The following is a 16,625-nucleotide window of genomic DNA, read 5'->3' as shown; positions in this document are numbered from 1 at the left end:
TATCGGATATTGAAACTGCAGCGGACCTAGATCGAGGAATAGAACTGGGTTGTAAAGAAAACGTGAATAATAAGACTACAGATGGCAAAGAGGGACTGCCGGTTGGCACGGTACGATATACATTAGCATCAAGGACTCGCCAAGTTATACAGATTAATTTGCTGAAGAGTACGCTCGCGGAAGGGTATTTACCCAGAATAAATGTGGCGGATGATAAAGTGTTTCTTGGGGAAGGCATAGTCATTAACGATCATGAGACCTGTAAGATTATGGCCATCAATACCCATGAGAGAGAAGTAACCATAGAAGTGGACCCAAAGGAAATTATTCCATTTGAATATCACAAGTCGGAATTCTCTAGTGACACGAATTCAGATCAGGAAGCTAGCCTTCAGGGATCGCGGACTATGGATCAACCCGAGAAACGGCGTAATCAATTATTGCAATTGATTAGAACAGGACACCTTAACTCGCACGAGCTCAAGAGTATTAAACGGCTATTGAAGAAATATCCGAATGTGTTTTTACTCCCTGGAGAACCTTTACCATGTACTAACTTGATAGAACATGAAATACACTTAGAAAACAGAGTACCAGTTAATACCAAACAGTATAGGCATCCTCCTGTGCACCGAGAATTTATATCGGAACAAATAAAAAAACGCTTAAGGGAAGGAATAATCGAAGAATCTAACTCACCTTATAACTCGCCGCTCTGGATTGTTCCTAAAAGCCCGGCAAGTGATGGCACACCAAGGTGGAGGATGGTCATCGACTTTAGAGAATTAAATAAAAAGACTATTGGTGATGCCTACCCTTTACCCAATATTGCTGATATTCTAGATCAGTTGGGAGGTTCGATGTATTTCTCGACGTTTGACTTAATCAGTGGATTTCAACAAATTCCCTTAAGAGTTGAGGACAGGGAGAAGACGGCATTTTCAACTTTTGATGGGCATTTTCATTATATCAGAATGCCGGAAGGACTAATGAACGCGCCAGCGACGTTTCAACGAATGATGAATGCGTTGCTGCGAGGACTGCTGAATGTAGTAATGTTAGTGTATTTAGATGACGTGATAGTTTACGCTAAGAATTTACACGAACATGAAGTTAAGGTAGGGAAGTTGTTTGAGAGACTTACCGACGCAGGATTAGTCTTACAACCGGACAAGGTAAATTTCCTACGTCAAGAAGTAAAATTCTTGGCACACATTGTTAGTGCGCAAGGAGTTCAGCCGGACCCTAAATTGATTGAAGCCGTAAAGAAATTTCCAACGCCCAATGGAGTGAAAAGTGTCAAATCTTTTCTTGGACTCTCCGGATATTATCGTCAATTTATCCAGGACTACTCGAAGATAGCCAAGCCTCTCAGTGACTTAACAAAAAAAAATCAAGCATATAACTGGGGACCGCCACAGGAAGAGGCTTTTGAAAGGCTGAAGCGGATGCTTTGTGAGGCCCCTATCCTAGCTTTTCCTGATTTTGAGAAGACTTTTACCTTAACCACAGATGCGTCGGATTATGCGATAGGAGCGGTTTTATCACAAGAAGTGGATGGTCATGAAAGGCCTGTAGCATATCTTTCTAGGTTGTTAAATAAAGCGGAAAGAAACTATACTACCACGGAAAAGGAGTGTGTTGCAGTTTTATCCACAATGAATCAGTTTAAACCTTATCTCTTATGCAAGAAATTTACCCTGATTGCTGATCACGAACCTCTAAACTTTATGCATAATCGCAAGGACCCAGGACAAAGGCTTATGAGATGGATGTTTAAATTCACAGATTACCAATATACATTCAAGTATAAACCTGGAAAATTAAACTGCAATGCAGACGCACTTTCAAGGAATCCGACTAATTTACAGGAGTATTTGGACGAGAAGGCTAGGAAAGAGAAAGAGCTGAATGAAAATATTCCGAAGATTCAGGTAATGATGCTAAAACGTAAGACCGGAGGAAAAGAAATTGACTAACAAGAGACAGGGGAGCCACGGGAATCGATTGGTAAACGTAAAAGGGCTCATACGATTTCAAATGAGCCCTTCAAAGAGGATGACCTGTTGGGGCCAAGACGAATAAGGAAAAACCAAATTTAGATCATAGTACCATTGCTGAAAGAACCCGAAGCAAGAAGCCTGTGAAAACCACAGAAAAAACTCTCTGATTACCGAATGAGCCCAGACCCGGCACTTCTAAACTCAAATTGGGAGTTGAAAAAGGGACTAAATTAGACAAGGATAAACCCTTACCCAAGAGGCTAAAGGCGTTATGAAAAACTACATCGGATGCGGCAATAGATGATCCCGGATTGAAAACCGGTGAATCGGACAAGGAAACCTCGCGTAAAGTTACAGAGCAGGAAGGAGTAACGTCGACTGATGAATCTGCCATCGAAGTTGCCGTGAAGGAGATCGATAGCAGCGAGTTCGTTAAAGATTCGTCTTTTGGACAATATCTGCCGAGTGGACGACATAAACGGGTACAGGATATTTTAGATCGACTGGAGAAGGATAACATTAGTGCCAGTGTTTCAGACTCCGACAGCGAAATCGGAATGATACAAACAAGCTCCTCTCAGGGATCTTGTTATCCTTAACTAGGATGGAGGATAAAGGTCCGAAAAATGTCCAAGACAGTACGGATGACAGACCCCCGATAGAAGATCCGCGGCATAGTGGGCTGAGAAGAGAAACCGAAACGGAAGGGGACGACTCGAGCGATGAAGGTCAGAGTGATAAATCAGAATCCACTGAACGAATAGAGCTCGAAGTTAGTGAACCTCAAACCAGCGGAAACTCTGGAAAAGACGATGAATTATCAGAAAATGAAAGTTCTACTAAAAGATGTGAAGAACGGGCCCCGGCACAGAGGACTAGTTTGTCGGCAAACGAAGTGTGGCAATAGGCCGAAAAAATTCGAAGCCAGTTTGCAAAGACATAAAAGTTCAGATAATGAATCGTAGTATTGGGACGATATTGGCCTTGCGCGAGAAACCGAACCATAGAAATGGCCTTCTCATTTCTCAGATGGAGACGAGCCCCCCAAGAACTGCAAGAGACACTATGGAGGCTTGACCCATATGATAAATAAATGATTCTGATGAGGTAATGGCGAATAGAATAACGAAGCTAGTGGAAGATTCGCAAAAATTAATGGAAACTCATCTAGAACATGACAGTGGCTCGGACACAGATCGGCCGGATGAAGGTGAAAATCGACGTCTCGGATAGGACTAAGGAAGAAAGTCCCAAGAGAATTAAGAAAGCTGAAGAAACCTTAAGGCAGCCACGATATCGAGAGATATCAGTAACCCCGACTATTAAGACAGGAATACCGGAAGCTAGAAGTACTCCTATGGTTAAAGGACCTCGACTCATGGAAAGATTCGGAGGGCTTGAGGGTATACCCGAAGAGTCAGACCCTAGAAACAAGAGCCCTGTGGAGTTACACTTCTCGAAAACACCCGTAGATGATGAATTATTCTTCCCGTTGCCGCCGACAGGACCAATTAACCAATATCGAAGACCGGAAGACTATAAAAACCCGAGTTCAAGCAGTGAAACCGGGAGCGAAAATTCTTCAATAGGACCTGCAAAATATATCTTACAAAATAATGTAAGCACGAGCCAACAATGTCTAACCTATCGACGAGATAACATTGTACATTTTATGTCACGAGACTGTAATAACCAAACTGCTATCTCGAAATTATTAAGTGAAATTGGAGCCATAGACCTACGCAATATGAAATCCTTGAAACCTAAGGTCGGACAAATATTAAAGACCAAATATAAAAACCATAATATTTTCTCTGTTGTTATAAAAGACAGATATAATGACTCCATTATTATAGAGGCTATGAAAGTTGGGCTTACAAATTTGAAGAAGGTACTGATTAAAAGAAATATAGTAAGTTTCCGGATTGCTAGACGAGGGGACTATACTGATGACCTTGGACCTGGATTACTAACGGAAATATTAATAAGAATTTTTGAAAAGAGTCCTATAAAAGTAATTGGTTGCTATGGGAACATGGTTCTCCCACCGGCAAATCAGCGGATGGAAATAATTAAAACACTACATGACAGCCTAGTGGGTGGCCACAAGGGCATTAACCAGACATACCAAAAAATTCGAGCAAGATATTATTGGCCAGGACTACGAAAGGACATATTAAATTATGTACGGAAATGTCCAAGTTATCTTGAAAAGAAAATTGATCTCCACAAGACTAAGGAACTGATGCTGATTACGGACACACCAATCGAGGCGTTCGACAAGGTATCAATAGACACCGTAGGAAAATTACGAACCACTCCTGGTGGAAACTCTCACCTGCTGACCATGCAATGCAATCTGACCAAATACTTAATTGTAGTGCCGATAAAGGACCTTAGAGCAACCACTATCGCTGATGCGTTAGCCAGACACTTAATATGCCAATTCGGTGCCCCTAGAGCAATATTGTCAGATCGCGGGACAAGCTTTCTTTCAGAAATTGTAGAATCATTATTACACTTATTCAAAATCCATCATTTAACAACTTCCGGATATAGACCTCAGACCAATGGGTCTCTTGAAAGAAGCCATGCACCATTAATCGATTTCTTACGAATATACTCGGAACGTTTTGACGATTGGGATCGATTAACCCCCTTCGCGGTTTTTACGTATAATACAAGTATACATAATGGAACTGGTTACACCCCCTTTGAACTAGTTTATGGACGAATCGCTCGTTTCCCCATGAAGATACCTAGAGAGGAAAAATTAGGGACCTATAACCAATACCTACGCGATCTAGTCTTACGTTTGACAGAACTAAAGATAGCGGCGGGTGATAATCAAATTCGTGAAAAGGAAAAATCTAAAGACCAGTATGATAAACACGCTAGACCCTTTAAAGGGAAAGTCGGTGATTACGCCTGGATAATAAACGAACCTCGGGTAGGAAAAGCCGATAGTTATTATAAAAAACCTCTAAAAATCGTTGAAATTTTGAATCATAAGAACGTTTTATTAGAGTTACCCAATGGGAAAACGATACGGAAGCATATGGATAAACTTAAACTTCAGGGGTAGCTAAATAAGTACAATTACTCACTTATCTTATCTGTTCTATATTCTTCGTCTATACTATTTACTTTGTTCTGTTCTTTCAGGTACTATTTCTTTTAATATACTTCCTTTCATTTAGTATGTATCTAATCTTACTTTCCTTTCTCTCCTATTTGCCCCGTCTATTATGGACCCCCAAGCTTATTCTATAGAGAAGTTAGACAACAACCTAGGAATCTACTACGAAAGAATAGATCCAATGAGAATAAAGAGGGCGGATTGGAAAATATACATATCTATCAACTTCAATTTGTTCTTGGCGAAGACCACTGCTATAATTGACCTACAGTCACTACTGCAAAATTGTACTGGGCATCTCAATGAGGAAACTTGCGGTAATATAATCGGTATGGATCACGTGGATCTGAAGACAATCGCTCTTGAACAAATACGAATGAAGATTCAAGGAGCTATTGAAAACATGGGACATATTCAGCCACCCGATGTCCAAGGACCTAAAAATATCAGGCCGAAAAGACTGGTACCTTTTGGAGGCATAGGAAGACTGAGTCATAGTTTATTTGGATTAGTGACCATTGACAAAACTGATAAAATAGAAGCCAACATAGATCAATTATATGCAGACCAAAAAGATATCATTAAACTCTTTAATTATAGGACCCATATAATTACCACAGGAATAGATAAACTATATAAAATGATGGACGTCCACGGGGACAGAATTTATAATTTAAACCTCCAAATGCGACAAAAATTCAGGAAATTAGAAAATGAAAATGCCCGACTGGTGTACATGTTTTCAATACATTCACTTGGAAGAATGCTAGAGGCAAAATTAGATCATCTTATCAAAAGCTCGGAAAAACTTCTTGAAATTATTCATGCGCTAAAAAGGGGCAAAATACATCCGGACCTTATAGATCCTAACATGTTGCACCAGATAGCAAATGATATAAAATTCATGGTAACGGACCTCAATTTCCCAATTCCAACGGAACACCTCCGAATTGAAGAAATTATTAAAATCTCCAGCATTGACGCGATCCAGCGAGAAAGGAAGACATATATTGTCATTCATGTACCCTTAGTTGACAAGAATTACTATAATCTATACCGTCTGCACTCAGTATTGGTACCGCAATCACCAAGTTCAACCGGAAAATCTGCATATATTAGACACGAATACCCGTACTTGACATTAAGTTCGGATCAAAAACAGTATATACAGATGAACCACCATTCATTGCAAAGTTGTGTGCAAACACACTATACCTTTATATGTTCGGTAGGAGGATCTGCTTTAGATGCTAATCTAAATAGTAAATGCGAACTAGGACTACTACTACAACCATCCAAGCATGAACTATACCATTGTGACATAGTTCTGAGAATACAACGAATTACCAGTTGGAATTATATATCAACGGATGGGTTATGGATATACTCAGCCAACCAACAAGATACAGTCCGAATTGTCTGCCCGAACCAAGTGGACCAAAAAACCGAAATACAAGGGGTAGGAATATTAAGAATTGCCCCGGGGTGCATCGGTTATACTAAGGATGCGACCTTGTTTACGGAAGTGAGGAAAGACAATACAAATGTTTACCTATATCAACCAAATTTAACCCTTAACCTAACGAATCTTTACCCGACACTAACCTACTTATCTGAAACGGATTTTAAATTGGAAGAATGGACCCCACAAGCTGAAACCTGGACCAGCCAAGAAAAAACATTAAGCGACATCATGGAAAAGACGCAAATGATAAGAAATCATAAAAAAATCACAACAACGCAATCAGGACTGATTTATGGAGGATTCAGTATTAATATCCTAATCATCATAATTATCAGTATAATTTATAAATGTTGCATTGTACGCACAAAAGCACTAAATAATACCATAGTACGCGAATCACCTCACGTGCATACACCGCATCCTCGACACAGACCAATCCTTCATAGCCTCGGACTGACTACGAAAAAGCAAACGCCTACCCGGATGCCTGAAGAACGATCCAAGAAACAAACTCAAAACGAAACCCTTCACATTCAACCCTCGAAGAAACCGAAACACTCCGCGACTATATCTAATCCGTTGGCAAAATCTGAAAATTCTTCGGGTTTACAAATCCAGACAGCGGAGTCTGTATGAATTTTTTAATCAATAAATTATTGATCATTTATTTCAGTACCCAATATCGCCATGAGTAACATGTCCGACCACTTCACGATAGACCCGACCTGCATCAAGATACGGTACTTAAAGCATAAGGCGCTAAGCGAACTCCTGACACGATTATAGAGTATCGGACCCATAGAGGAGTTTCATTCACTACAAAATCTCACGAACAACAGTACAAGAATTATTCTCTGCAAATTTACTAAAATTAAACATGCAGTTCAAGCAAGAAAAATAAAAAACTGGAACATAAGCGAGATAAGTCGTGCCCGTATTGGAAAACCGAAACCGTTACGAACAAATGATTCCAGGTCTACGGAAAAAACCCTACTATTTTGTCGATTTCCCTGAACAATTGAAGAGGGTTATAGAGAAGTCTCATTTTTCCAACACTTCTTACAGTTCGGACCCTTAGTGTATCATAAAGTGGTGCGAGATAACAAAGGAATCCTTTCTATAGGCTACGCTCAGTATTACAAAGCTGGTGATGCCGCAACAGCCTTTAAAGAATGCGACCCTATTTACGACGCTAGATATGCTGATATAAGGAAAAAAAGATGGAACCATAGTGATGAAACTAGGCACTACTGGCTTTGCGACGAATGGATAGACGCATCAATCTATGAGGAACATACCACCTGCAAATGGCAGCACCAAAGTAAACTCAGGGAAGGAAAAATGAAAAAACAATACCCTAAATCAGAAGTGAGAAGAGTGTATAAAATAAACTCTACCGGAACAAGCCGACCATATATAGGATTAGACAAAAATGGACCCTTTACAGATCTTGTTACGCTCACAGAAATTAAATCAATGGACCCTACTCCTAATCCACGGGCTACTTTATAAAAAGCCCGACGAATTGACCTAACGGAAGAAGACAGGATAAGGCCAATTCCATCTCAGATCATGCAGAGCTCCACACACACCTGTCACCAAGCTAGTCCAAAGTATTTTTTTATTGTTCTAGGTCAAAAATAAGAGGACCCGTATTTTTCTTTTTTCTCTCAGATGCATAGTTCCGTCAATAATGCAATCGGAAAATGCACTGCTGAAAAGGGAAAATTGAGAAAAATTTTCCAATTAAATTTGGTTTCCTCAATATTTTTTTTATTTTTCGATACAATTAAATAATTTTTATGTCATCTATAGTAGAAACGAAGTTCTTCAAGTCTAATTTATCAAAAATATGAATGTATGCATTTTTCGGGAGAAAATGCATGTTTTCGAAAAAGTGCATCTTGGAGAAAAAATTGTGTATCTCAAAAAGGCCATAATTTTTTGCGCTCAAATTTTTTTTATATATTCTTAGTACCAATACCTTCAAATCCATTCGATCAAAATTTGCTGTTTTTTCGTTATATCCCTTAAAAAAATTAAAAAAAAAAAAGTTTTACATTTTCAAGTCAAACGCGATAAATACATTCAGGAATTCATGTTAGCGACTATGTAGGTTAATAACTGAACTACAATAACATGTAACTCAAAGAAAAAGCTCACTTTTATTCAATCATGTCTGCAAGAAATGTAAAATTACACGATCATTTTTTTCTGTTTGAGTTGATTACTTTTACAACTCTTTTCACTTTTTTAGATACAACTTTCACTTTCTTGCCCTTGTTTACATTTTCGTTTTTCTTCTTATGAGTACTTTTCTTTTTTTTTTCATCTTTTTTCACTTCAATCCATGGATGCGCAGCCGTTCGAGCTATAAAACATTCGCTCCTCCCTTCCGAGACAACAGATTTCCACATATGGCAACGTTGAATACCCTGATATTTCTGGCATTTGTGTCTTTGCTCCATTTGACTACTACGAAAATTGTTTATCTCTGCAGTTTCCATCAAAATCAGCTCTATAGAAGTTGTGTATTTTGATACATTTTCAACAAAACTTTTAGCAGTTTGAATAGCATCAGATTCAGTACTGCGTAAATTATGCACTGTTGCATAATGCTTTACCAAACCACCTATACCATCTACAGCACCCTTTCCATGACCAGTAGCAGAGAATATCCATTTTTTACTCATACTTGCATTTAAAAATTCATTTAACTGGAATCTATTTTTGAAATGACTTGCAGCGCCATCAGATACTAAAGTTATAGAATCAATCGAATTTCCATACGTTTCTTGTGTGTATCTAGTTATATGTTCAAGAATTATTTGTATTGCTGCCAATGCATGAGAATAATCATGTTTTAAGTCTTCACTAATTACAGTATAACTCTTTGTAATTCCGCCTATGTAGCAAACAGCAGTGAAAATTGAAATCTGTTTATTCACCCAATGATTCCCTTGAACTGGATTTTTAACTAACGCTGAATTCTAAATAAAAGCGGTGAAATTTTACATATTTCACGGTCTCTATTCGGTTATATATTCGATCGTCTGTGTTTATGAACTACGTACGTAAACACAGATGACCGAATGAAACAATGTTTTATTGATAAAGTACATACTTATACAGAAATATTTGCTTCTCAATTCACTTAAATAGTCGCTAACATGAATTCCTGAATGTATTTATCGTGTTTGACTTGAAAATGTAAAACTTTTTTTTTTAATTTTTTTAAGCGATATAACGAAAAAACAGCAAATTTTGAATGGATTTGAAAGTATTGGCACTAAGAATATATAAAAAAAATTGGAGCGCAAAAAATTATGGCCTTTTTGAGATACACAATTTTTTCTCCAAGATGCACTTTTTCGAAAACATGCATTTTCTCCCAAAAATGCATACATTCATATTTTTGATAAATTAGACTTGAAGAACTTCGTTTCTACTATAGATGACATAAAAATTATTTAATTGTATCGAAAAATAAAAAAAATATTGAGGAAACCAAATTTAATTGGAAAAATTTTCTCAATTTTCCCTTTTCAGCAGTGCATTTTCCGATTGCATTATTGACGGAACTATGCATCTGAGAGAAAAAAGAAAAATACGGGTCCTCTTATTTTTGACCTAGAACAATAAAAAAATACTTTGGAGTAGCTTGGTGACAGGTGTGTGGGGAGCTCTGCATGATCTGAGATGGAATTGGCCATAACAGAAATCGACCCTGAAGATAGAATATACTTCGAATCAGCTGTATAAATTATAAGTCATAGGAAAATTTATTGACCCTTTCAATTGTATTATTATTATGTTATTTAGTGGACCCATAACTTTTGATCTGTGATCTATCTCTTTACTCTTGTCCATGTCTAGTCTCGAATCTATGTACTTTTCTTTCTCTTGATCACGCAACTAACCGGACCATACTTTTACCTTAGGATGGAAGAAATTAACGGAATTCGCCTCCGAGCTGTTGCACCGGTAGACGACTCCCCCACCGCAATTCGAGTCAAATTTGATGACCCGCAACAAGAAGCTGCGGTCATCAAACTATTTAGTACCGTGGGGACCGTACGATCTGCTACAACGGTAGCAGGCCCATCCTCCTCACATTATGGAGAAACCATTATTCAATTTCTTCATGAGCATGATTACGTTGCGGCAGTATTACGATTCTTTCCGTGTACCGTAGGGGAATGGTCATCTCACATTTCAGATGAGCACTCTTCGGAAGATGAAGATGAAACAACGAACCCGATTGGGTTCGCGCCACGATCGACCGCACCGGCCTATGTGAGGGAGGATGATGCCGATCGAATATTGCATTTCCTCATACCACACCGAGATAAACAAAATGAACCATGGCCGGAACAACGGGTCCACGACGACTTCACGCGATTTGGACCGGTAGATTACATTAAAATATGGCAAGGCTCTTGCGGGCCTATGGGAGTAATCAAATACATATTTAGCTGGAGCGTCACTTCAGCATTAAGTAACCTAAATAAACGTTATAAAGCGAAACATTCGCCACCTCGTCATCTCACAGCCAAACTCCGGAACAGGTCCATGTATGTTTATCATAGTGCCTGCGGACATTACGTTACTAAGACAGAATTGGAAGCACATGGGACCATTTGCCGATACCAAAACAGAAATGTGCTGAGAACGCATTGGTTCTGTGGAAGGCCAGTGTACCTTTCCGATTGGGATCAACATTTACAAGAGTGTAATTTATGGACCTACGATTAGAGCGGGTCCCCCTTTGATAATATAAACAAGCTGACCTTGTTCTTGCAAACTCCCTCAGCCAATCCAAAGGACCAAGATTTGTTACTCCAGGATCAAGCTTCCTGTCTGCTAGATTTAGAGGGACTAGATTTAACAGCCGGACACGATAACCGTCAAGTTGCGTTGCGCAAGTAACAATTGAACCGAATTAACGAGCTTTTGCCTTGTTCCATTAATCATTTTGTTCATATATGAATAAAGAGGACCATTTATATTATCTTACTATTATTTATCATTATTGTGTATATTATTATTTTATTTTGTACTATCCTAGTTGGACCCAAAACGTTACCGAGGACGGCAACGATTCTAAGGGGGAAGGGATGTTACGTGACGTCTTATTATGTTACAATTATATATTATCGAATAATATTTTTCCTACTGAAGTTAAAACCATAATAAGAGTTTGAGAATATAATTGTTTGAATTGCGATTAAATATTAGAAGTGTCGAGTACAATTGTTTTAATAATTTTGTGTAAACGAAAATCATAGGAATTATCATTTTCTTGCGTGTTGCTACACTATTGGATAAAGAATATATTGGACAACGAAAATGATAGGAATTATCATTTTCTTGCGTGTTACTAAAGTATTGTATAAAAAAATATATTGGACCAGTTGATCTGATCAGATTCAAAGAAAAAGTGATTGGCCACATCACGAAGCGAATAATATTTTGGACCAATTTATATTTACAATATTAATACAGAGTGAGTAATACTTTTTGTGTAACCAAAAAAATAATAGACATCGCGAGGCGAAAATTACGCGTCTGAGAATTTATATATATATATATATGTGTATATATATATATATATATATATATATCTATTCTGCTTAACTTATTTATGTTGTGAAAGAGACTAGAATAAATATTATAATTATAAACGCCTATAAGTGTATCCATATGCTTCCCCACTATATTAAAGAAAATCGCTATTACATTTTTCCTTTTTATAAATAAGCGAAAAACGTTATAAACGTTCAATTATTTATTATACAAAAACGATATCGAGTGTCGAATTATAATTAACAGAGATTTCATTATTGACGCGCCAACGGGCCAGGGTGCCCGAAAGCCTGACTACCGCCCGAGTCTAAGGCCGCTCGACTCACGCGAGTTGTCACCTATCACCTTAATTGACCTTATGAAAGTGATTTCGCTGCTTCATGGTTCAAATAATGGTCATAGATTTATTTGATGTATGTGGACCGAAGATAAAATAAATAAAATAATACTAGTCTCTATGTGCGTTTAGAAACTATTTGAAACCTAACTAATTACCCCAGCTTAACGTACAATTTTCCGTTTTTTCCAAATTTACTGTGAAAAAAAATGCTCCTGTTTTTAAAAAGAAACAGTTGACCTGGAAATGACATCTAAAATCAAATTCAGGATCACTGCAATCTGCCCACTTGAAAGTTGAACAACTTATATTTGAAATATATTTTACTGGTACTACTTTTTCCTAGAAATTGGGTTACGAAAATTAAAATGAAACACTGAATTTTCTATTCCTAGAAAACCGTACGACTAAAAATTAGAATAGTAGGAAAAAATTGTAGTAGACTTCATGAACGTTCCCATCACCAAACGTAAACCATTATGTCAATAACATAATTTTTTCAAAATATTATCTAACAATGCAAATTTATGTGCATTGTGTGTGTGTGTATGCGTGTGTGTGTGTGTGCGCGCGCGTGTGTGTGTGTGCATGTATTTTAAAGCATGCGCTTGATAAAATTAATGATAAATTCATATTATTTACAGAACTCAGCTAGCTAATGGGTCGTTACTCATTAGGTCAATTGATTCGGAGACGAATGGAAAATATCAGTGTTTGGCTTCAATAGAGAATGTTGGAGCCATTGCATCAAGGATTGCTACAATTAAACTCGGTAGTAGGTAGCACTTACTTATTCGCAGAAATTATTTCGAATATGCTTGGAATTAATATGTGTGGGTTTACTTGCAGGTTTAGAAAGCTTTGACCGTGAGCCACAAGATATAATGGTCTACCCAGGGCAGATAGCTTATTTAAGTTGTAGAATTGCGGGCAGCAATAAACATGTGAAAATTAGCTGGCTAAAGGATGATCAGCCTCTTATGCTGGATGAGAGTAGAATGAGTGTGCTGCCGTCAGGTAAGTATATATTTGCATTTTTTCTTTATCGCTGATTAACTGGTTATCTTCACCATAAACCTATACGTGCCACCGAACCGTAGGAGCTCTAGAGATTTTCGAAGCTTTGCCACACGATGTTGGCTCATACATGTGCAACGCTAGCAGATTTAGCCACTCACAGCTTAGTAATAAAGCTCAATTAACGCTTCAAAGTAGTGAAGCTGGAGAAATGGAAAGTGCTCCTATATTCATTGCTAGACCATCTAATCAACGCGTTTTAGAAAAGTCCAGTGCAACACTCGAATGTGCGGCTAATGGCAAACCTAAACCACAGGTTTTTTGGCTTAAAGATGGTGTCTCTATTGATCTCGCTTCTCTCGATTCCAGGTAATTTAATGTTTAAGAAAAAAATATAGTCCTATGTTTACTTACTCACTTTTTCATAGATACGAAACTGTGGGAGCTTCAAGTTTGATGATCAAAGATGTGACGGAAGAGGATAAAGGTTTGTACCAATGTCGAGCTAAGAACGATATTGACAGTCTTGACGCAATAGCCGAACTCACGGTCGAAGGTAAATAAAACTGTATTTTTTTTAACAATCTATATGGATGTAAGGAATTTTATTTTTCGATTTTCATTTTGTTTACAGTACCACCTAGATTTATAAAACGTCCTCAAGATAAAGAGGCCATCGAAAATCAAGATCTTGAATTTGAATGTGAGGTCTATGGTCAGCCCACACCTGTTGTCACATGGCTAAAGAATGGCGAGCGAATTCAGCTTAGTAATTATTGGCAGTTAACAAATGGGTATGAAATCACTGACTGGAAAACTCCACGTAGAATTGCATATGGAATTCCGCCTGGGATTCAAATGTTTTTAGATGAAACCCTAATTGAGATTTTTATTTTCCATTGCTATCAATAACTCAATCATATTTTACTATGTTTTTCTGAACATTAAAGCTAATAAAAACACAGGCCTGCAAAATAGAGAGTCGTCACTGTTATTTTACAACTTACGGTCATTTCCGAAGTAATTTTTGGCGTAAAATTAGAATCCGTCGTCAGAATTGCTTCATCACGTCAGGTTTTTGAGTAATCGTCCCCTAAAGGTCGAAAAAACACGTTTTTTGGCCATATTCAAGGCTTGATTACATCGTGAGTTTATATTCTTTTCAAAAACGGTTAAGGGCATCTTAAAGAAGCACTCTTACCCATCAAAACCCATTTTTCAAATTTAAGATATCATTTTTTTTCATCAAGATATCATCAATGGAAATTTGCCATTTTTGAGGTTTCACCATGAGCTTAAAAGTTCGGCCAATTGTCCTGGAAGAATACGATATATTTCTTAGTATTTTTTGGATAATGATTCTAGAATCATTATCTTGATGAAAAAAAATGATATCTTAAATTTGAAAAATGGGTTTTGAAGGGTAAGAGTGCTTCTTTAAGATGCCGTCAACCGTTTTTGAAAAGAATATAAACTCACGATGTAATCAAGCCTTGAATATGGCCAAAAAACGTGTTTTTTCAACCTTTAGGGGACGATTACTCAAAAACCTGACGTGATGGAGAAATTCTGATGACGGATTCGAATTCTACGCCAAAAATTACTTTGGAAATGACCCTCAGTTGCAAAAGAACAAAACCTTGCAGGCCTGTGAAATTAATTAGGGACAGATACTTTTTGTTAGTAAGATCTGTACTCTGGATTGAGTAAAGCCATTTTTTGATAAAGATATTTTTATATTTGAAAAAAAGTTTTTTAATTTTCTCACAAAAAAGTTAAAATATGTTTAAAACTAATCTAAAAACATACAAGAATAATTTTTTTTAAAAGCTGCTTCAGTTAGTTCAAAGCATGATGTCTGTATTCGGAAAAAAGTTTGCCTGACATGTAGCTAAAAAATACCCACGGAGATCTCTTCGTAATAACTCTGGAAACTAGAAAATAATCCTCCCAAAATCAGATCTGATCTTTTTTCAAGATATTGCTGAATAATGATATGTAATTGAAATTTTTTTTCATAACAAAATAGATTCCAATATAATAGAATAAATTAGGTACAAATTTTGCATATAAGGCATGGTTTATTTTTTTTAACATTAAATATCATGATAAATATAAATAAACATATTATGAAACAAAAATATTAATAATTTTAATACAATTTTTTTCATTACATTTACATTCAAGACGTTCTAACAAGAGTCTAGTAGTTTAGGTTTTACTTCTTACTTGGATTTTTACTTCTCACTTTTAAATATTGATTACAGATAACTTTGATTTACAAAAATATCACGAAATATATGTATTTTCCTTTGCGCAAAATTGTTGTAATGATAATAATAATAATGCACCGAATATCGGACTGGCGTGGTACATACGAGGTGTGTTCAAAAAGTAAGATGACTTTGTATTTTTAAGAAAAAATATTTATTTATTTATCAATATTTATGTTGTCCCCTTCAAAGTAATCCCCCTCAAATACAATACACTTATGACAACGGTTTTTCCAATCCTCAAAGCACTTCTCATAAGCACTTTTCGGTATAGCCTTGAGCTCTTCCAGCGATGCAGTCTTTATCTCTTCAATCGTTGCAAATCTCCGTCCTTTCATAGGTCTCTTTAGTTTTGGGAATAAGAAAAAGTCACATGGCGCCAAATCCGGTGAATATGGTGGCTGAGGCATGATTGTGATGTTGTTTTTGGCCAAAAAATCTTTCACAAGCAAAGATGAGTGAGAAGGGGCATTATCGTGATGCAAAAGCCATGAATTGTTTTTCCACAATTCTAAGCGTTTTCTTCGTATTGCTTCTCGCAAAAGTCGCATAAATTCAAGATAATACTGTTTATTGACCGTACGTCCATATGGTAAGAACTCCTGATGCACCACGCCATGGTAATCGAAGAAAACAGTGAGCAAAACTTTGACGTTTGATCGAACTTGGCGTGCTTTTTTCGGTCTTGGCTTATTTGGGCTCTTCCATTGGGATGATTGGACTTTGGTTTCGATATCGTAACCATATACCCATGATTCGTCACCAGTTATGACCCTTTTGAATAAATCTGGGTCGTCGTTGACGT

At 37.2% G+C, this 16,625-nt stretch overlaps 1 protein-coding gene across 9 annotated transcripts in view; it reads left to right on the top strand.

The window, feature by feature from the left end:
* The window catches only part of LOC131674194 (neogenin-like), a 298,710-nt gene that overhangs the window by 177,182 nt on the left and 104,903 nt on the right, over window positions 1–16,625 (top strand). For 7 of the 9 annotated variants that reach the window (XR_009302798.1, XR_009302799.1, XM_058952751.1 and 4 more), the window contains exons 3-7: window positions 13,175–13,305; window positions 13,380–13,547; window positions 13,631–13,916; window positions 13,976–14,103; window positions 14,182–14,341. Coding sequence is in view for 7 of the 9 variants with exons in the window: in XM_058952751.1 (XP_058808734.1) it covers window positions 13,175–13,305; window positions 13,380–13,547; window positions 13,631–13,916; window positions 13,976–14,103; window positions 14,182–14,341 (873 nt within the window). In the remaining 2 variants the exon portion in view is untranslated. Of the gene's footprint in view, window positions 1–13,174; window positions 13,310–13,379; window positions 13,548–13,630; window positions 13,917–13,975; window positions 14,104–14,181; window positions 14,342–16,625 lie in introns of all 9 variants that reach the window. The other 2 variants (XM_058952719.1, XM_058952768.1) reach the window with 2 other exon arrangements.

Source organism: Phymastichus coffea, unplaced genomic scaffold (genome assembly GCF_024137745.1).
Source record: "Phymastichus coffea isolate CEN01 unplaced genomic scaffold, Cenicafe_Pcof_1.1 PCOF00014, whole genome shotgun sequence".
In the NCBI taxonomy this organism is placed as follows: domain Eukaryota; kingdom Metazoa; phylum Arthropoda; class Insecta; order Hymenoptera; family Eulophidae; genus Phymastichus; species Phymastichus coffea.
The sequence above is the reverse complement of the archived record's forward strand: the minus strand, read 5'-3'. Positions and strand labels throughout refer to the sequence as shown.